Genomic DNA, 22,178 nt, shown 5'->3' on the forward strand with positions numbered 1-22,178 from the left:
CATCACTGCTGCATGCTGGGAAGTTAGCCAGCCCAGCATGAATGGTGTGTGGCAGAAGCTGTGGTCGGAGTGCACTCATTCCTTCACCGGCTTCCCCGAGGGCATGCAAGCTCCACCGATGCAGTGTGTGACAGGAAATTGTTCAACTGTCGCACGAGGTGGGCTCTGGGGAGGTTGATAAGAAGGATGTGGAAGAGGTTCTGGAAAGCCACAGGGTGGAGCTCGGCAATGAGGAGCTCCTCAATATGTTGATTCACCAGGCGCACCAGGAGGCACACAAGGAGGAGGTCATCCCTGAAGTGTGAGCCCTCAATCTGAAAATTCTGAGGGAGATGGCCAAGGTGGAGAAGGTCATTGCACTTATGCGCACACATGACCCCTGAAGCAGGGACGCATCTGATTGCCTGGAGGAGAGGATGAAGCTGTACAGGACGATGCTGGAGGAATAGATGAGGGCGTCTAGGCAGACTACAATCATTGCCTTCTTCAAACAGGCCCCAACCATGCCAGCGACCCATAGAGGATCTCCCCAGCCCTTGACCAGCAGAGCATCTCCCCAGCCCTCAACCAGCAGAGCATCTCCCCAGCCCTCAACCAGCAGAGCATCTCCCCAGCCATCGTCCAGAGGACACACACCCAGAGCCTCCGCCTGTCGAGGACGTGCTTGGCCCCTAGTGCTGGGCCTCCTCTCCAGCCGTTCCCCATCTCACGTGTCACCTGTTTCTCCACTGCGGCATTCCGCCACTCCATCGCTGCCTTCCTTGCCCCAGCCTCCATCTCTCACACCACTTCGGCCACTGCCTCTGTCTCCCTCGTCACGACGTGAACCACCGCATCTGAAATCCCTCGCTACCTCATCTGTCATAGTAGTCACCTTCGCCGCCTCAGTGGTAATTGCAGTTCTCTCCCTCACCACCTCCTCTGTCATTGCATCGCACTCCACTGCCACCCCCAGAGCCATTGCATCGCACCCCATTGCCACAGCCTGAGTCATTGCATTGCACCCCATCACCACCCCCAGAGCCAGTGCATCAGTTTCCCACTACCATCACCTCACCTTGCCAGGCTTCCCCCCCCCTCACCTCTGACCCTCCCCTGGAGATGGGGTTTGAAGGCTTTGAGGAGGAGAAGTAAGTGCTAGGGAGCACCACATGTCCCCTAGCCTCAAGGAGGATAGCAAGGATGACAACCATAACCGGACATGGCTTTACAAGTAGTAAGTGCTGGGAGGTGTTTAATATTTTCTGACCTATTTTTTATGATTTTCAGATCTTAATTGTTGGTTTTAGTGAGTTATTTACAGGTGAAGCCTTAGGTTGCTTCTTTTACAGCTGTTAGGCCATTTAGATTGGCATTCAACGTGTTTTTGGCCTCATTTCAGTGGGTTTAGGACTTGGTTGGAGGGGAAACTCAAGGCTGAAAAACATCCCTATAGTTTACATGTTAAATCTACCCCTATATACCGTACCCTGCCTAGCAATGGGTTTTTACTCAACCAATCGGAACATTAAACCGGGGTATACCTGTACTCATGGATCAAGGATTGTGTGGGTAAAGTTGAAAGTTGGAATACAAATGTGGGCGATTGTGTGTGTGTATGCGCCAACACAAGATCGTGCTAGAAGAGTGAGAGAAGAGTTCTGGACAAATGTAGAAGTGTGCATGGAAAAGTTTGGAAGGAATGAGAGAGTGTTTTTGATTGGTGATATGAATGGTAAAGTTGGAAATGTGAAGGTGGATGGAATAGTTGGTGAGTGGGGTGTGCCTGCTGAGGTAGATGAGAATGGGAGGGCGTTAGTGGACTTTTGTGCTGGGAGGGGGTTGGTGATAGCCAATACCCTCTTCAGGCATAAAATGATCCACAGGTATACATGGCGAGTGATGAGAAGGGTGGGTGGTGAACTGAGTGAAAGGAAGGCAATGATTGATTATGTGTGTGTGGATGAAAGGATGCGAAGATGTATATTGGATGCAAGAGTTTATAGAGGTTGGGGGAGTGGACTTTCTGACCACTACTTGGTGGTGGCCAGAATTAAAGTTCAAGTAAGATGGAGGAGTAGAAGAAGGGAAAGACGGGAGGAAGGAGTAGTTGCAAGGAGAGTGGAAAGGTTACAAGAGGATGAGAAAAAGGCAGAGTATAAGAGAGAAGTGGAGGAACGATTGGGCAAATATGAATTGGAGCAGATGGGGGACGTGGAAGGTGTGTGTAGAATATTTACAGAAGAAATATGTCCAGCATGTGATGTGGTGTGTGGAAGGAAGAGAAGACGGAGGGGGGTGCAAGGAACAGCGTGGTGGACTGAAGAGGTGAAACGGGCTGTGGCACAAAAGAAGAAAGCATACAATGAATGGATGAGAAATAGGGGCGTGGAAGAAGTTGAGAGGCGGAAGAGACAGTTATATGTAGAAAGAAAGAGAGAGGTGAAAAGATTAGTAAGAGAGAGTAAGAAGAGAGTGGATGAGGAATTTGGAAGGAATTTGAGTGTAAAGTGGAGGGACTGTAAGAAAATGTTCTGGAAAGAGGTGAAAAGAGTAAGACAGGGTGGAAGTGAAGTTAGCAGGGGAATGAAAGATAAAAATGGTAGATTACTAGTGGAGAAGGGAGAAAAAGTGAGCAGATGGAGAGAACACTTTAAGGAATTGTTGAACGTGGAGGATGGAAGTAATGCGAGTATAAGTGGCTGGGGAATGGCTGGGAGAAGGAGGGAGGTGAGAGGACAGGAAGAAATCAGTAGGATAGAAGTTGTGGAAGCAATGAACAAAGTTAAATCAGGGAAAGCCCCAGGAATTGATGGAGTGTGTGGTGAAATGCTGAAGCATGGGGGAGAGATAGTAGTAGAATGGATGTGGAAGATGTGCAGATTGGCCTGGGAGGAAGGTAGAGTCCCGGAGGATTGGAAGTCAGGTATAATTATTCCCTTGTACAAAGGAAAAGGGGAAAAAGAAGTATGTGGTAATCATAGGGGCATTTGTCTTCTTAGTATAATAGGAAAAGTGTATGGTAGAATACTTATTGACAGAGTTAGAGAAAGAACAGAGAAATTAGTTGGAGAAGAACAGGGAGGCTTTAGGAAGGGAAGAGGATGTGTAGATCAGATATTCATTCTCAGATCTTTAGTGGAAAAGTTTCTAGAGAAGGGAAAGAAGTTGTATGCGGCTTTCATGGATTTGGAGAAAGCATATGACAGGGTGGATAGACAAGGATTGTGGAAAGTGTTAAGAATATATGGAGTAGATGGGAAGTTGTTGAATGCTGTGAAGAGTATGTACGATGGTGCGAGGGCTGCAGTGCGTGTGGATGGTGAACTAAGTGAATTTTTCTCTTTGAAAGTTGGGTTGAAACAGGGATGTGTCATGTCTCCATGGTTGTTCAATCTGTACATGGATGGGGTAATAAAAGAGGTACAAGGTAGGGTAGTGGATGTTGGAGTGGCCCTGGTGAGAGAGGATAGTGTTTGGAAACTCCCTGTACTGTTGTTTGCAGATGATACTGTGTTGTTGAGTGAAGACGAAGGGGAGCTGCAAGGCTTGGTGGATGAGTTTGAGAGAGTGTGTAAGAAACGGAATCTAAAGGTGAATGTAGGGAAGAGTAAAGTGATGGTCTTTGAGAGAGGTGAAGTCAGTGAATGTACAGCGAGGTTGGATGGTTAGGAATTGGAAAATGTGAGTATGTTTAAGTACCTGGGTAGTGTGATGAGTAAAGATGGAGGTTTGGAGAGTGAAGTGCTTGAAAGGGTACAGCAGGGAAGAAAGGTTGCTGGTTCTTTGAAAGCAGTGATAAGAAACAGGGAAGTGAGCATGGAAGTGAAAAAGTTACTACATGACAGTATTGTGATACCAACTCTAACGTACGGAAGTGAAGCTTGGACGTTGTTGGAAGGACACAAGTCAAGAGTGAGAGCCGTGGAAATGAGTTACTTAAGAGGAGCCTGTGGAGTCACATGGAGAGACAGGCTGACGAATGAGGATATAAAGGAGCGTTGTGGTGTTGATGTGGATGTGATAGGAAGCGTTATGAGGAACACACTGAGGTGGTTTGGCCATATGGAGAGGATGGAGGGTGAAAGACTGACGAAGAGAGTGTATGTGAGTGAGGTGGAGGGGGAAAGAGGGAGGGGGAGGCCGAGGATGAGATGGAGAGATGGGGTGGAGAGGTATATGAGAGAGGGGGGTGTGAGTTGGGAGCAGGGGAGTGAAATGGCGGGGGACAGGGCGACTTGGAGGCGATTTGTTTGTGGCCACCCCAAACGGGATTGAGGCGTCTGGCAATAGATAGATAGATAGAGATGGTTTGTAGTCTATTTTAGGTGCACATTGGCCGTTGGGAAACACATCTCCTGGTGGCCACGTGACATTTAGCGGGAATGCATACAGGTGTTTTGACACTGCTTGTGAGTTACAGTCGGTATTACTCAGGTGCTGGAGGTTCATAGGGAGTGATCGGGCCTGTCCGACTTTACTATTCAGTACAGGGGTGGACGGATATTTTAGCTCAGGTTGTGCATTACAGTCTATTTCCCGCACACAGCTAGAGCCCAGCAACCACATTACCAATTGTCTGAACATGAACATGTCGGCTGGTCAGTCAATGTTCTTGGGGGACTTTTATATTCAGATAATGGCAAGGAAACCTGGATAATCGTTTAATAAGGCCAAGGTCCAGTATCCAGATAATGAACAGGTCCAGATACTGCACCTCCGGATAAATGAGGGATTATTGTAGTTCACCCAGCATCTGCCAGAGTGGTCTAGCCTCTGCCTCAGTTCCCACTTGGTGACTGTGTTCGTCAGACACTCCGTACAGCTCTCTCTTGGACGAACATGGTGGTTTTCGTGGTAGTATCCTACCTGCTTCAGGTACTGATAATCCTTTCATGCTATCCTCCTCACTGAGGACTCAGACTGACTGCATTCCTCAGTGTATGTATGCCACTAGAGCACAAAGGAGTTGTATGTCTCTAGAACACAAGGGAATTACTATGCAGTGCAGTGGCATCACCAGCCACAGTACTGTGCTGCAGCTTCACCAGCCAAAGCCAAGGAGCAAGCAGGTTATTAACCCCTACACCGCGGGCTTGTTTACCAATAACTTGAGTGTGCCGCGGGGTTATTTGGGCTCCGACAGACTCTCAAAAAATATTTGCCAAAAATCAGTTATTAGTCCTAGAATAATAAAATTACATATGCTTATGGCACATACCTTCAGCTTTCTCCTGGAATGATTGTTGAGCCTTCGTCGGTTACCGTAGGACTTGTGGAGACCTCTGAAGTAGGGTAACGAAGTCTCCACTTTACACTTCCCGACAACCCGTAATATGATTACCACAGCCAGATACAAACACTATAAACACTATTCTACAATTTTCAAGTAGTTTGGGATCCATACTAAAAAAAAAAAACACTGTGAAAGCAATGGAAATTACGAGCGCGTCTGATCGTCGCACTGGCACTAGTTCGCTCATGGTAGCCTGTCATTTATTATTCATAAAACCCCTCACACTTTATATTTCTATTACTATATAACACTTATATATATCTACAGTCTTTATCCATAAGTTTCCTTCAGTAGTATTAGTTTATTGTCACTGTAGGGATTCAATTTCTTTCAGTAAAATACGTAGCATTCACTTTCTCGTCCTGTATACTGGCATTGAGAGTGAATGTCACTTTCATCTTCACTCTCATAACTCATAGCATTCAGACATGCTAGAGTGAAACTTTCACTTTCATTACTCCTAGGGTATATACTCGTAATCTTATAATACTACTCATTTACATTTCTATTTACGTTCTCTATTTTATTTACGTTATTTACATTTCTATTTTATTTACACTGTGTTGTGCACTGTCACTTGAAATAACTTATAAAACTATTTTCCATTGCTCACGTATATTTACATTCATTACTTTCACTTGCTGTTTACACATTATTTACACATTATTTACAATTCCACTTGCACTGTTTTACTCAATAGAAAGATCATAGTCACTCTTTTATCAATTGTCAGCCCTTTACCTCTTTCCACACGAGGTTTAGTAGGGGGTAAAGGTCACAGAGCCATTTGCATGGGGGTGAAAAAAAGGCCTTGAAGTCAGCAAGATGAAACGTACGTCCTCTCACTTCGGAAGATGAGAGTACACTGATAACGCAGGGGCAGCCTAGAGGCCTGCTTTAGGGGTTATTCAGAGTTACCAATATTACTTCTTGAAACAGCTAAGTCTAGCACTGATATGATTGGCAGGAAATCTAGACAATACATTATAAATCTGGTAGTTCCAGGTGAATGTAAATATTCTCCCTTCCCTCCTTACATGTATATTTATTACGAAAATAGATTAGAGGCCTTCTTAGGAGATATATAATCAGAGCTACCAATGTTAAATCTTGAAACAGCTTTGTGTAGCACTGATATGATTGGCAGGAAATCTAGACAATACATTATAAATTAGGTAGTTCCAGGTGAATGTAAATATCATTTAGGCATCTCCCTTCTCTCCTTACATGTATATTTATTACGAAAATAGATTATACGGCATATTTCAAGGGGAAAAAAACAGCGAAAATTAGCGAACGAGTGCACGTGAGGTGTTGTCAGGTGATAATTAGCCAATTCCAGGTGTATGGCACTCTCACTTACCTGATTTCTTACTTGTATATATTATTTGGTATAAGAATACGACATAGGGCTTATTTCAATGGATGAAATCAGTGAAAAATTCCAGGGAAGATTTACTTAGCGTAGCATGGTCGGGCAGGCGAGAGCATAGGGTAATGGAGGGGGGGTAGGGAGGGGAGTCAAGAACAGGGAGAAATGGCTAAATTGTCAACAATGGATGGGAGTACAGATGAGATTAGGAGTGCTGACTAGTGTTGGACATTGTCAGTACTGATAGATGATACAAGCCCCCACTGGAAAGCCCGGGTGAATTCAAAATAACAGAGAATCACAAAAGCGACGCCCCGCGGTATGATCCCTTGCTCCCAAGCGTCACGAAAGTGACGCCCCGCGGTTAAGGGGTTAAACAGGGTGTCCTTCTAACTGTTGTGAGTGTTCACCTTGATTTTATTCTAACGTACTGTACTGTAGCGTGATTTTATTCTACTTTACCATGATTTTATTCCATTTTACCATTACTTTTGTGTGCCTACTGCATTTTTCTTTTGCAGCCATTTTTTTTTTCATGTTTTTTCATGTCACTGCAGGACATGGCCCTACAGTGGCAACTGTTTGGCTATGGTTTATAAGTCTGCTTGATCAGATAGAGTAGTGTTAAACAAAAGGAACAGTGTTGTACAATGTACTGTAGTGGCTTTTTACAATGGCTTTCAAAGTTAGGTTATGTATGAAGGAGGTCCAGGGGAGAAGTCCATTATCTGGACGGATCCATTTCCCAGACATGCCTTTGGCTCTATTACATCAGACAATTGAGGGATTATTGTAAACACAGATGGTCCCCGATTTAAGATGGGGTTACATTCCAGTACACCCCATCGTAAGAGGAATATATCGTAAGTTGAAAACGCATTTAATACACCTAACCAACTGAACATCACTGCCCAGCCAAGCCTACCTTAAATGTGCTTAGAAGGCAAAATCATTAACACAAAACCTATTTTATAATGAAGTGCTTAACACCTCCAGTAATTTACTGAATACTATACAGTACTGAGATCATCAACTACAAAATCCAAGTTCACGTGCAATGGCCTGGCTTGCCACCTTCATGCTGGGCAATTATCTTAAGTTTTTCTTCTTCTCACCAGTAGCAAGAGAGGCAGATAGGTGTTTTGTAGACATGATGGATGCACTAAACACAACGTAGATACAGGGGGGCCATCAAAAAAATGCTGGCAACACAGAACACTGTTTCGGTTGTATATACAGTAATCACTCCAATATCCGATGTAATAGAGCCATAGGTAGGTCCGGATATTGGTTCTGTCCGGATATTGGGCCCCAGCTTATGGACTTGTACTTATGGACCCTAACTCAGAGAAACACCTATACAACTCCCTGTGGACATGCATAGCACCTATTTAAGACCCAAATCACACCAATAAGGCACATAAATGACTGAAATAAATGCAAAAGAAACATAAAATGAGGGTTTAGAAGTAGGTTCATACACTAATAAACATTCTGGTGACTGGCTCATGGACTGGTACTTATGGACCCTAACCTTGCCTAACTCAGAAAAACACCTTCCTACTTCACATGCATAGCTCCTAACACCCTATTCACACCAATAAAGGACATTAAAGAGTGAAATGAGGTAAGTATAGTATGGAAAAAAGTACAGTATGAAACATTCTTATGTCCGGATAGTGGGGATGTTCGGATATTGGGCATCCGGATATTAGAGTGATTACTGTACTAGCAACTGCGAGGCAGACTGGGAGATGCAGCTTGCTGCCATTCCCCAGCAGCACGAGAGTATTGTACCACATATTGCTAATCGGGAAAAAAATCAAAATTCAAAATCCGAAGTACTGTTTCACAACATTGTAAAGTCGAAAAATTGTAAGTCAGACCATCGTACTGTATCATCAGCAAACAGCAACACCGAAATCTTTCACATCTCACCCTCATTCATTAGAGCCACCCCCACATCCACTGCCCTACCTTGCACCTCCTTTACAACCCCATCCATGTATATATAAAGCAGCCATGGAGACACCACACAACCCTGTTTCAGTCCCACATTGAGATCACAGAACTCACTCAGCTCACCATCCACTCGCACCGTAGCCCTAGCTCCCTCGTACATACTCTTCACAGCACTCAACAATTTCCCCTCCACTCCATATATTCTTAATACCTTCCACATACCATGCCTATCTATTCTGTCATAAGCTTTCTCCAAGTCCATGAAGGCAGCAAACACTTTCCTTCCCTTCTCTAGATACTTCTCCACTAAACATCTTAGAACAAATATCTGATCTACACACCTTTTCCCCTTCCTAAATCCCCCTTGTTCTTCTCCAACTAGCTCCTCTGTCATATGCCTAACCCTATCAATAAGTATTCTACCATATATTTTACCAGTCACACTAAGAAAGCAAATACCCCTATGGTTCGCTGCTACCAAATGTCATAAATGACTTTGTGTCATAAAAAACTTTGTGGTTTCTTTGTGGTGGAGTTATATATATATATATATCTATGACTTGTGGACGAGCGGTTTTTATATCTTGAGAGTAGCTTCCCATTTGTCATGTAGTGACAGGAGAGGTAAAGAATAGTATGGGACTATTTTTATTTGTCTTGGAAATATTAACAAGTCTCTGTCTCGCTCTCGCTCCCTCTCTCTCTCTGTCTCTGTCTCAAGTTGCTAAGCCCTTCTCCCCATTACCTGCCTGTTCTAAGGCTAACCTCCATCTGAGCTCTCTTTCCTAAATTCTGGTGTAGCAGGGGTGTGTCACGTGTGTTCCACGTGGATGGAAAGTTCTAGCAGCCTGTGTGTGAGTATGTGTGTGTATGGTCACTAGGCACTGTCGTGTGCCTATCAAGCATTCCTTGCATTAAGAGTGTGTAAGCATGTTTAGCATTGCTCGATTCTTGCAGACACAATACCTTCTCATCATCTGACTCCCTGCTTCTATCTGTCTCTCTATCTATCTATTTATCTATCTATCTATTATGATTTGCAATTATAATATGTAGTCCCACACTCTGTCATATGCCTAACCCTATCAATAAGTATTCTACCATATATTTTACCAGTCACACTAAGAAGGCAAATACCCCTATGGTTACCACATACTTCTCTCTCCCTTTTTCCTTTGTATAAAGGAACAATTATACCTGATTTCCAGTCCTCTGGAACCCTTCCCTCTTCCCAAGCCAATCTACACAACTTCCATATCCATTCCACAACAATCTCACCCCCATACCTAAGCATTTCACCACACACTCCATCAATTCCTGGGGCCTTTCCCAACTTAAGCTTCTTCATCGCTTCCACACTTCCGCCCTACTGATCTCTTCCTTCCTCCTCTCATCTCTTCTTCTCCCAGCCATTCCCCAACCACTTATACTCGCACTGCTCTCACTCTCTACATTCAACAAATCCTCAAAGTGCTCTTTCCATCTCCTCAATTTCTCTCTCTTCTCCACCAACCATCTATTATTCCTATCTTTCACTCCCCTACTATTTCCCCTTTCACACTGCCTTACTTTCTTTATCTCCTTCCAAAACAATTTCTTACTCTCCCTCCATTTCACACTCGGATTCCTCCCAAACTCTTCATCCACTTTCTTCTTACTCTCCTTCACCAGTTTCTTAACCTCCCTTCTCCTGCTCACATATACCTCTCTCTTCTCTCTCTCATCTTCTCCCCTACCTCTACTCGCTAACCATTCACTATATGCCTTCTTCTTTTGTTCCACAGCTCGTTTCACCTCATCATTCCACCATGCCATCCCTTGCACATCCTTGCATCTCCTCCTCACTCCACAAACCACCTCACACGTTGCGCCTATCTCTTCCGTGAATATCTTACATGCGTCTTCCACCCCTTCCATCTGCTCTAGCTCATACCTTCCCAATCTTTCTTCCACTATGCTCTTATACTCTGTCATTTTCTCACTATCTTGCAATTTCTCCACTCTTCTCACAGGAGAAAGAAAAAAAAATCAGCAAAAATATAAAATGCTACCTCAGACTTGTCACTCATCTGGTCATCTTGTTCCCCTTTGGCCACCTCTTCATCTCCTTCCTCTTCCTCCTCTTCCTTTCTGGCAGCAAGTTCAACAGCCATTTCCCGGCGAAGAACAGCAGCTGGGCGAGATACTTGGCAACGGGGGTGACCAGGTGGCAACCATGACACCAGGTCTGTCTCAGTGTTCCAGTAGTAGTAGCGTCGGCTAGAAGGGAAACAATATGCCGTCATGTTGTTCCTGGTAACACCAATCTGTCTGGGTGAGCAGGCACATCACCTATAAGCAAGCAACTAGGGCCATCCCATGCAGTGAACCACTATTGTAGACAGTGCCTTACCACAGTGAGGAGCAGGAATGAGTGCAAAGGTTTGATTCCCGGATAGACATGGCATTTGGGTCTCTCCACCTAGTTAACATGGGCACCAAAGTAGGCTCCACATCACCCTGTCATTTAGTGGCAAACCCCAGGGTCATCTGAACTTGAAACCTGTTAGAGAGTAGGCTGAAGCTGGACTCCTCCTGCATTTCACCATCCTTCTTTCAGGCGGATGAGGGAGCTCAGGGACATTTGCTTAACCATGAAATGGAGTCAATCAACTATATCGGTGCCATTTTGTGAAGACATCCCACACCAGCACTGCTTTCATGGTAGAATGGTAAAAGCCATCCTATATTATCCTTTGCAAGGCACAGGAGCTTGAGGGTCTGCTCCCACAGCCTAGAGCTTTCATAAACTGTAATGAGATTGGTTAATGCTCCTGATAAAGCCTACGGGTGACTTTACACTCCCTCTTCTGTCTTTCTTTCCTTCATTCTTTCCTTTTCCTTCTGCCTGTGGGTGACTCTACACTGAGTGACAAGCCAAATGGTTTCCTGTACACCAGGAAACCATTTACTATGCTGGGTGGTAACCATATAACCAAATTTTGGCACCTGGTGGTTTGGTGGGTAATTATTGCACTCCTGTCGGATTGAGCCGGTGAAGGTTTATAGCCAAGGGATGGTTGGGGTTGACTGCTCAAGTAATGCCACTCAGGGATGAGTGAGGCTGGTCACTTTCATCTTAAATGTCGAGACCAACTGCCTAGCCCCGGGCTCCTACACTCCTCGAGGCAATGTAGGATTGGATGATGGATGGATGGATGGATGGATAAAGGATTTACATTTATAATCTGTTCACTATATGAGTTAATGAAAATGTTTACTGTCCATGGCAGGGGGGGGTCATCTCATCACTTATTCACCCACGAGGTGGTGCTCTCATCAGGTGATTCTATACTGAGGGAGATGCAAAATGGTTTCATGTAAGGCAGGAAACCATTTACTATGCAGTGCTGTCTTCAGGTGACTCTACTTTGAGTGAGTGACAAGAAAAATGGTTTACAGTGAACCAGGAAACCATTTACTGAAAGGTGGTAGCGAACTGTATAACCAAATGACACCTGGTGGTTCAGTGGGTTAAGGCACTCATCTGGACTCAGCCTGTAAGGATTTACATTCAAGACATGGTTCAAACTGATACCTCACTTAATGCCTTTCATGTAGGTGACACTGATCACCCTTCCCTCAAATGTCAGGACTGAGTAGCCTAGTCCTGATCTTCTATGCTCCTACTGAAGCAAAGAAAGGACTGGATGATGGATACATGGACAGTACACAGGATAAAAATATCTACCTACCTATCTATCTATCTATTGCCAGATGCCTTAATCCCTTATATGGGGTGGCCACATACAAATCGCCTCTGTGTTACCCTGTCCCCCGCCATTTCACTGCCCTGCTCCCAATTCACACCCCCCTCTCTCATATTGTATACCTCTCCACTCCATCCCTCCATCTCATCCTTGGCCTCCTCCTCCCCTTCTCCCCCTCCACCTCACTCACATACACTCTCCTCATCAGTCTCTCACTCTCCATCCTCTCCACATGGCCAAACCACCTCAGTGTGTTTCTCCTAACGCTTCCTATCACATCCACATTTCACCACAATGCTCTTTCACATCCTCATTTGTCAGTATGTCTCTCCATGTGACTCCACAGGCCCCTCTCATATAACTCATTTCCACTGCTCTCACTCTTGACTTGTGTCCCTCCAACAACATCCAAGCTTCACTTCCATACGTCAGAGCTGGTATCACAATACAGTATTGTCATGTAACAACTTTTACACTTCCATGCTCACTTCCCTGTTTCTTATCACTGCCTTCAAGGAACCAGCAACCTTTCTTCCTTGTTGTATCCTTTCAAGCACTTCACCCTCCAAACTTCCATCCTTACTCATCACACTACCCAAGTACTTACACGTACTCACATTTCCATTTCCTCATCATCCAACCTCACTGTACATTCACTGACTTCACCTCTCTCAAAGACCACAACTTTACCCTTCCCTACATTCACCTTTAGATTCTGTTTCTTACACACTCTCCCAAACTCATCCACCAAGCATTGCAGCTCCCCTTCGTCTTCACCTAACAACACAGTATCATCAGCAAATAACAGTACAGGGAGTTTCCAAACACTGCCCTCTCTCATTTGGGCCACTCCAACATCTACTGTCCAACCTTGTATCTCTTTTATAACCCCATCCATATACAGACTGAACAACCATGGAGACATGACACATCCCTGATTCAACCGAACCTTCAGAGAGAAAAACTCACTCAGTTCACTATCCACAGGCACTGCAGCCTTAGCATCCTCATACATATTCTTCACAGCATTCAAAAACTTCCCATCTACTCCATATATTCTTAATACTTTCCACAATCCTTGTCTATCCACCCTGTCATATGCTTTCTCCAAATCCATGAAGGCAGCATACAACTTCTTTCCCTTCTCTAGAAACTTTTCCACTACAGATCTAAGAATGAATATCTGATCTACACAACCTCTTCCCTGCCTAAAGCTTCCCTGTTCTTCTCCAACTAATTCCTCTGTTATTTCCCTAACTCTGTCAATAAGTATCCTACCGTATACTTTTCCTATTACACTAAGAAGACAAATAACCTATGATTACCACAAACATCTTTTTCCCCTTTCCCTTTGTACAAGGGAATAATTATACCTGACTTCCGATCTTCCGGGACTCAACCTTCCTCTCAGGCCAATCTGAGCATCTTCCACATCCTTTCTACTACTGTCTTTCCCCCATGCTTCAGCATTTCACCACACACTCCATCAATTCCTGGGGCTTTCCCCATTTTGACTTTCTTTATTGCCTTCACAACTTTCATCTTACTGATTTCTTCCTGTCTTCTCATCTCCCCCCTTCTCCCAGCCATTCCCCAGCCACTTATACTTGCATTACTTTCATTCTTTATGTTCAACAATTCCTTAAAGTGTTCTCTCCATCTGTGTACTTTTTCTCCTTTCTCCACTAGTAATCTACCATTTTTATCTTTCACTCCCCCACTAACTTCATTGCCACCCTGTCTGACTCTCTTTACCTCCTTCCAGAACATTTTCTTACATTCCCTCCACCTGACATTCAGATTTCTTTCAAATAAAAATATGACAATCGTAATACTCATTACAGGGTAAAATTTACAAATTTCTATCTTACAACGTAACCCCTTAAGTCTGGTGTTGTACTTTTATTTTACTTTTACAACCACCAGATGAATTTTTTTCAGGGATTTTACTTGGTAGAACTGACGGAATTGATTACAACTATATCTAATCCCTCCCACGAAAAATCTCACAAGTCCTTAGTAAAATTACCTGGAAAAGTGAGAAAATAATATAAATTTCATCACTGTAGTTAGTTAATACTCTTAAAATAAATGTGATCATGAGATGTTCCCACATTACTATTAACTTCAATGGATAAGATGTGAAAAGGTGGATTTCATTAACATCATGACTATCATCTGCAACAACAGCAACGTATACACTATTAAATAAGAAACTTCCAAACCTTGTTTTCTTTCACTGTTCTAAAGAAGATATTCCTATACAAGGCAACATAATTCCACTGAATTTCTCTTCATAGTGGTAGATGGTTAGGTCAGAGGAGACTGCACACTAATGAACCAAGGTGTGAAACCAGGAGAGGAATCTGGAGATTGCCATATCAGGTAAACACTGATGCAGGTGTTGTGTGGTCTCCTATCTATCTATCTATATACCAAGGCTGCTTCCCCCAAGGAAAGGGAGGTAGCCGAGACAGGACGACACACTCCCCATTACTCATCCATTCAAACACATTCATTCACATCTTAGCCCCAAAGGGGAGAACGGACAGATCCTCACCTCACCACACCGCACAAGGGTCAACTGCGCAATGCATCAGTGACATCAGCAGCAGGGCCTGACAGCAGAACTGGTTTACCCCTGCCACATCATAACAGACCCATCCCCTTACCCGCACCTGACCTGACTAGCTGATCAGACCAAATGCGGGAGAATATCCCCTCAGGGCTGCGTCATCACTTATTCATTCACAATTTCTCTCCATTTATTTCTGTCACGCACAGCTACTCTTCCTTGCTCAACAGACATTCCTCTCGCATCCAGTGCTCTCTTCACACTGTCCATCCATCCTATTTGTGGTCTTCCTCTCAGCCTTACACCTCTCACATCAGATCTAGTTATCTTTTTCACCAATCGCTCATTATCCATTCTCTCCATATGCCCAAACCATCATAACACCCTCTGCTCAACTCTACCAACCATCTCCCGAACAACTCCAGTTCTCCTCCTCACTTCATCATTTCGCACTCGATCAATATGCGTCACTCCACACATATTCCTCAGACACCTCATCTCCATTACATTCAAACTTTTCCTCTCTGCTACACCTATATTCCATGCTTCAGCCCCATATAATGCAGTTGGTACCACAACACCCTCATACAGCCTTCTCTTTACATCCATTCTAAGCGAATGACATCTAAACACTTTTTTCATTCCTCCCAACACCTTTCCTACTTCATTTATTCAAAACTTCACTTCTGCATCTATTCTTCCATCCACAGCAACATGTGACCCTAGATATTTAAAACACACTACCTCCTCAAGCAACTCGCCATTCAAAACTATATTCACCCCCCTACCATCCACCAACCTCGTACACTTCATCACTTTACTCTTATTCTCATTTACTTTCAATTTCCTCCTTTCACACACCCTTCCAAACTCCTCTACCAACTGTCTCAATCTCTCCTCTGAATCAGCCACCAGTGCAGTATCATCTGCAAACAGCAGCTGCTTCAGATTCCAATCTCCACCATCAACATTCACCAGACTCAGACCTCCACCTTAAACTCTTGCATTCACCTCCCTTACAACACCATCCATGTAAATATTAAACAACCAAGGCGACATCACACATCCCTGTTGCAGCCCCACTCTCACAGGAAACCAATCACTCACAGCATTTCCCACTCTTACACACACTCTACTATTTACATAAAAACTTTTCACCCCTTTTAATAACCTACCATGAAGTCCATACAATCTTAAAACAGTCCACAATGCCTCCCTATCAATTCTATCATACGCTTTCTCTAAATCCATAAATGCCCAAAACACATCCTTGCCTTTCGCTAAATACTTTTCACACACTTGTCTCACAGCAAACACCTGATCCACGCATCCCCTCCCTCTCCTAAAGCCACACTGCTCATCATCAATCACTCCCTCTGTCTCCTACATACTGAATTATCTGTATTATGACGATAAAGTCTCAGGCCTTCCTACACACCCACACCAGACCCTCCAGTGCCTGAAAGGGGTAATATAGACTGACAATTATTTTATATTATCAAAGTGTAAATGAGAGGACAGGCATGTCCATGAGGTGGAGTCAGGATTCTCTGGACCTGAATGGTTGTGAATGACTGCATGACCAATGGTGAGTGAAAGCATACATGACCCACAAAGGGTCTGAATCGTAAGTGAATGAGTGCATGACCCACTAGGGGTCTGAATGGTGAGTGAATGAGTAAATGTTCCACTTCAATGGGCATGTTATTAACAAGTTCTCCCATTAACCAATCTTTATCTTTTCTCTGGACCCTACCTAACCCTACATTTGGGTTGGAAACGAGGCAGGAGGAAAATGGTGATTAAAATTTAATCAATATACTAATACTGTACACAACAGCAATACTCACATTCCTGGATCAAGCACCTCCTGCCAGTGGGATGGAAGGGGATATTTGGCAAGCATCTTGAGTCGTCTTCGCGCGTATTCTGCATCTACCTGGCCTCCATCTCCCCATCGTTCACGACATCCCACACTGCACTCATGGTAAACGTTCCATTTGTTAGGGCACCCTGCCCAACCCTAACATTCACAAAAAGAAAAGAGAAATTAGTTTATAGTGAGAAAATAATAACATTATACCTATCCAATCTCTACCTGGGCAGGTATGCCACAAGGCCAATGGTACAGATAGGAAACTCTTACCTGTGAGGTTAACCCAGAATTTCAGAAACTTGAATGATGAGTAAATGGCCACATGGTCCACTTCATTGGGCACCATGTTAATAGTTCTCCTAGGTTTATGCTTTGTGGTACCTACTTCTCGATACCGATGGTGATCTGTCTATCTGTCTATAGCCAGATGCCATAATCCCATAAGGGATTATGGGGAGGTGCACTAACCCTCCACCAACCCACTTGTTGATAAACAGGCAACATATAGGGGTTGGTTATATGGTTACCATCCAGCAATGTAAATGGTTTCCTGGCTTACAGGAAACCATTAGGTTTGTCACTCAATGTAAAGCCACCTGAAAAGGAAAGAAGAGTAATAAAAAGTGATAGGAAGAGGGGAGGAGAGGAGGGCAGACACAGAAATAGAATGATAAAGGTGATGGATGAAGTAGGCAGCACTACAAGTGAGTAATGCTGCCTACTTCTTCCTTCACCTGTATCATTCTTTTTTTGTGTCTGCCCTCCTCTCTTCCTATTTCTCCCATCTTTCTGATTGTGAAAAATACTGTACCTTTAAAATGCTAACCAATCAATACAGAGCTGCTTTTGCTGTCACCTACATTACTGTATCAACATTTAGATTATGACAGACATGCTGCACACTTACAGTAAGAGGAGTACGCAAAGAGCATCCATTACTCTATTGTCCAGTTTTGCCCCACTAGGAGTGCTGATGCTTGAAGCTAGTCAGGCTTTATTGCTCAGTCTTGGGACTGAAGGCAAGGGTGACCAGACTCACACACCCCCGAGTGACCTCTCAGATATAAACCCTTACACTTTCAATGCATTTGGAATGCCTTGACCTATCAAACCACCAGGATTCATTTCATTATATGATCCACACTCAATGTAGTAAATGGTTTCCTGGTTTAAAGATAATAATTATCTATCTATTTATAGCCCGACACTCAAGGGGGAAGAAACACAACACTCTCCAGCCACCTTTGGGCCTGGAGGGCAAACAGGAGTCACCACTGGTCCACCTCAAACAAGGTTGATGGGCTTAGATGGAACTTTCTTCTTAAACCACTTTTCAAAACTGTGACCTGGATGCTTGCTATAAGTGCAAAAGTGGTAAGGGCACCTGAAAGAACTAAAGGAGATACTAGAGGGTGCAGCAGAGGGATTAAGCTTGGAATTAACCCGTGGACTGCGAACCATAGCTCAGGCCTGGTAGTGTCACATTCCGAGCCACAGCTCAGGCTGTGCTGGCCGTGCGTCACCGCTAACTACTCCACCCCTACCCAAACTCATGCATGGTGCTACGCAAAGACGGTGAGAGAGAGATTTTTTTTTCTTCTCGCCAGATGATGCCCTGGATGTTTATCTTCAAGTTTATAATAAACAAAAACAATTTTATTTTTTTTATTTTTTCACTACTCCCCTATGTAAACTTATGCATAGCCTTACACAAATATGGAGAGAGAGAAATTATTTTTTGTTTCACCAGATGATGCCCTGGATGTTTATCTTCAAGTTTATAATAAACAAAAACTAAAAAAAAAAAAAAAAAAAAAAAAAATCTTCATTTTTTGCATATCACGGGGTGGGATTAAAGAAAAAAAAAAGTTAACTGTGCAATCCACAGGTTAATTCTCAAGAGCGCCAATTCTTCCCGAGGAATTCGCTAGCAAAAAAAAAAAAAAAAAAAAAAAAAAAAAAAAATGTTACATTGCTACTATTAAAGAGAAAAAAATCTATACTCCTGACAGTTTTCTTTTCCCCTACAGAAATGAACAGCTCAGAGTACTCTCTGAGTCATTCAGTAAACTTAGAAATGAGGTGGCAGAGCTGAAGCGAGCCTTGACATCACCAGATGGCATGATGAACAAGAAATATAATGACCCGCAAGCACAAGTCAATAAGCAAGCAAGCATCATCAAGAGACTGCAACAAGTTCTAGAAATGCTCAACAGGAAAGAAAAGGAGAAAAATTTAGTCCTCCTAGGACTGTCAGATGTGAATGAAAGCTTGGATGGTGCCACTTCAGATACACACAAGATTGCCAAGATGTGGGAAAAAATTGGAGTAGAACAGCAGATCAAGTCATATTGAAGGCTGGGAACACAGGGATGACCAGGAGACCAAAAAGGACCTGTACTTGTCAATATGGCAGCTAGGAATGCCAAAGACCACATGCTGGCACAGTTAAACACCCTCAAGAATGCTAGAGAAGACTACAGGAGAATCTATGTTAGAAAGGACCTTCACCCTAGCATCAGAGCAGAGTGGAAATGACCGCAGGATACAGAGGTGCATGAGAAGGAACGACCAGAAAACACAGGATGTGTGATACACCTAGATACCAGGGAAAAGAAATTATATCGGAACGGAGTTGTTACTGACACATGGAACTAAAGTTTTTCCATTTAGATCATAGAAGCATCAGGATTTGAAAACACTGTAATGGGACATATATGGCAGTAAGATGAAATTACAAGAGAGTGCAGTCCAAAGCTTATTACTGAACTATGATATTGTCAGCCTTCACAAAGCAAAGACTGAACTCCCGGTATCTTTCCCAGGATATGTTAGCTACAAGAGTACAGTGGGAGGGTCATCGCATCGTGGAGGTAGAGTGGTCCTCATTAAGAACTATACTGCTACTACTGTAACAGATGTTGACACAAATACAGTACTGAGGATCAAGTATGAGTGCAATTTTGTTTTGCTCCTTGAACTTTATCTGCTTTTTGCTATGTCCCTCCTTCCAACTCTCAGTATTATAAAAATAGCCCCGTTGTATTAATTCATGAGAAATTAAAGATGTCGGCAACAGCAAATAGCTTCCCTGCAATTGGAGACTTTAATATGAGGTTAGGTCGTCTTGCTAGGGAGATCCCCACTCTACCAAAACTGCCAAACAGGATGATATATACAGTACACATCAGACCTCATTCAGTACCCAAGTGATAATGTAAGCATCCTGTCTGCTATTTGTATAAAAACTGGAATGATAGTTCCGAATAACTTAAAGGTACACAATTGTAGCTTCAGAGCAGACAAAACATATAGTAAGGGTGGAAAGTGTCTGAATTAGACGTTTGCATCTTAATCCCTAGTACTGTATGTTGAGCAGAGTGGATGATCTGCATGTTATTAAGCAAGGTCATTTGTCTAATGATCATGCACCCCTAGCAGTAACCATGTTAATCTGTGAAACAAACTTGGAGGAGTTGGAAACTCGTGGTGGAGGGTTTCGTGATCATGCTGTTTTACATGAACATGTGTCCAGGACCAAGACAGTTAAACCCATCAGTGTAAAAAACACTGAGTTGTTACAACAGAGGCTGGCTGAGAATGAGACTCCCGATAAGGAAACAGATGCTGATGAGTGTGTGACATAAATAACTGAATCACTGCACGAATGTGTGAGAAGCGCTGGGTATAGAAGGTATCAACATGAAAATAACGATGATAACCAGTGAGAATGTGAGTCAGAGTAGATGAGAAAGAATGTTAAGCAATAAGGATGATCTAGAGATACGGAGAACTGTGGACTGGTATGGTGAATTCGAGGCAGATTATAATCCTTGTGACAAACCATCACATCATGATTTCAAAGTGTTCATTGAAAGTGTACAGAATTCAACTGCCCACTTGCAGCATCCAATGAATGATAATGTAAGCAATGTAACCTTACCAATATTAGATGAATGTATATTTGTTGATAGGAATAGCAGGGTAGCTTGTACCCCATGCTATGACGTCATTTCATGTTTCACCATGAACGAGGGCTTGCGACGACATGGCCGTCTTTGACTTTGTCAGTGCCAGTGAGTGATCAGGTGTGGTGGTGAGATCATGTCGCTTCCTGGTGTGTTGGTGGTAGTGAATATGTGAAGTGCACAGTGGGGTAGGATATACCCCCTATACCTATAATGTCCTGCACAGTGGGGTAGGCTGTACCCCCTAACATAATGATAGTACTGTATAATGATATAATAATATAACCTAACCTCATATAATGATATCCATCCATCCACCCATCGTCCAATCCTATGTCGCCTCATGAGGAGCGTAGGAACTCAGTGCTAGGCAAGTTGGTCCTGACATTTAAGATGAGAGTGACCAGCCTCCCTCATCCCTGAGTGGCATTATATGAGCAATAAACCCCAACCAGCCCCTGGATATAAACCTGCACCAGCTCAATCCGACTGGAGCGCCTTAATTACCCACTAGACCACCAGGCGCCATGAGTCTGTTATATGGTTACCACCCAGCTTAGTAAATGGCTTCCTAGTGTACAGGAAATCATCTGGCTTGTCACTCAGTGCAAAGTCATCCGCAGGCAGAGGGAAGAGGAAATAATGAAGGAAAGAAAGATAGAATAGGGAATGTAAAGTCACCTGTGGGCAGATGGAAGAGGAAAGAATGAAGGAAACAAAGATAGAAGAGGAAGGATGGAAGAGAGGAAAGGGCAGACACTCAAAGCAGCACTACATAGACCGGATGGTAAGTGCCCCCACCTACCATGATAATGATATAATAATCTAAAAATATAATAAGGTTCATAAAATAATCATAATGTAAAAATGATATGAATATATGATAAAACAATAAAAAAAATGGGTAATTTTCAATTTCCTCATTCCTGGAATGTAAGAGATCTATGCAGATTTCCCTCCTCCCATGTGAAGTCTTCAATATTTGTCTTGGATTTGTACTGTCAGGCAAATTTAATTCATTATCTTGTTTGTTCACTAACCAGTTTCAAAAATTTTCTATTTTTCAACATAATCACTATCTTTTGAAGGGAAAGTAAGGAATTATCGTCATTTAAATTTTTGTTTCATGTTAAATACACACATATAATGCTAGAGTAGCCCTGTGTATTTTGTTTAATAAAAATAAATTTGGCAATTTTTTACAATTTTCTATTTCCTCCTGTGGTAGCATGTACCCCCTATACCAACAGTGTTACAGATTTACCCCTATACCTATTAAGGATTCAAGTGGTGAGAGAGGCCAGATGTGCGAGTACACACAAGACCTGCAGGCCAAATGGTCTTACTCCTGGAGTCTTTAGGTTTTTACCTAGACCCTGGTTACTTCTCACAGCGACACTT

The 22,178-nt window shown here is 43.2% G+C and overlaps 1 protein-coding gene across 2 annotated transcripts in view; it reads right to left on the reverse strand.

The window, feature by feature from the left end:
- Positions 1-22,178, reverse strand: part of PQBP1 (poly-glutamine tract binding protein 1) — a 91,965-nt gene that overhangs the window by 12,762 nt on the left and 57,025 nt on the right. For both annotated transcript variants that reach the window (XM_080286347.1, XM_080286348.1), the window contains exons 4-5: positions 16,784-16,956; positions 10,661-10,868 (exon numbers count right to left, since the gene is read on the reverse strand). In XM_080286347.1, the coding sequence (XP_080142473.1) occupies positions 10,661-10,868; positions 16,784-16,956 (381 nt within the window). The remainder of the gene's footprint in view (positions 1-10,660; positions 10,869-16,783; positions 16,957-22,178) is intronic.

Source organism: Coenobita brevimanus, chromosome 111 (genome assembly GCF_032717465.1).
Source record: "Coenobita brevimanus isolate Jiangsu-jjx chromosome 111, ASM3271746v2, whole genome shotgun sequence".
NCBI lineage: Eukaryota > Metazoa > Arthropoda > Malacostraca > Decapoda > Coenobitidae > Coenobita > Coenobita brevimanus.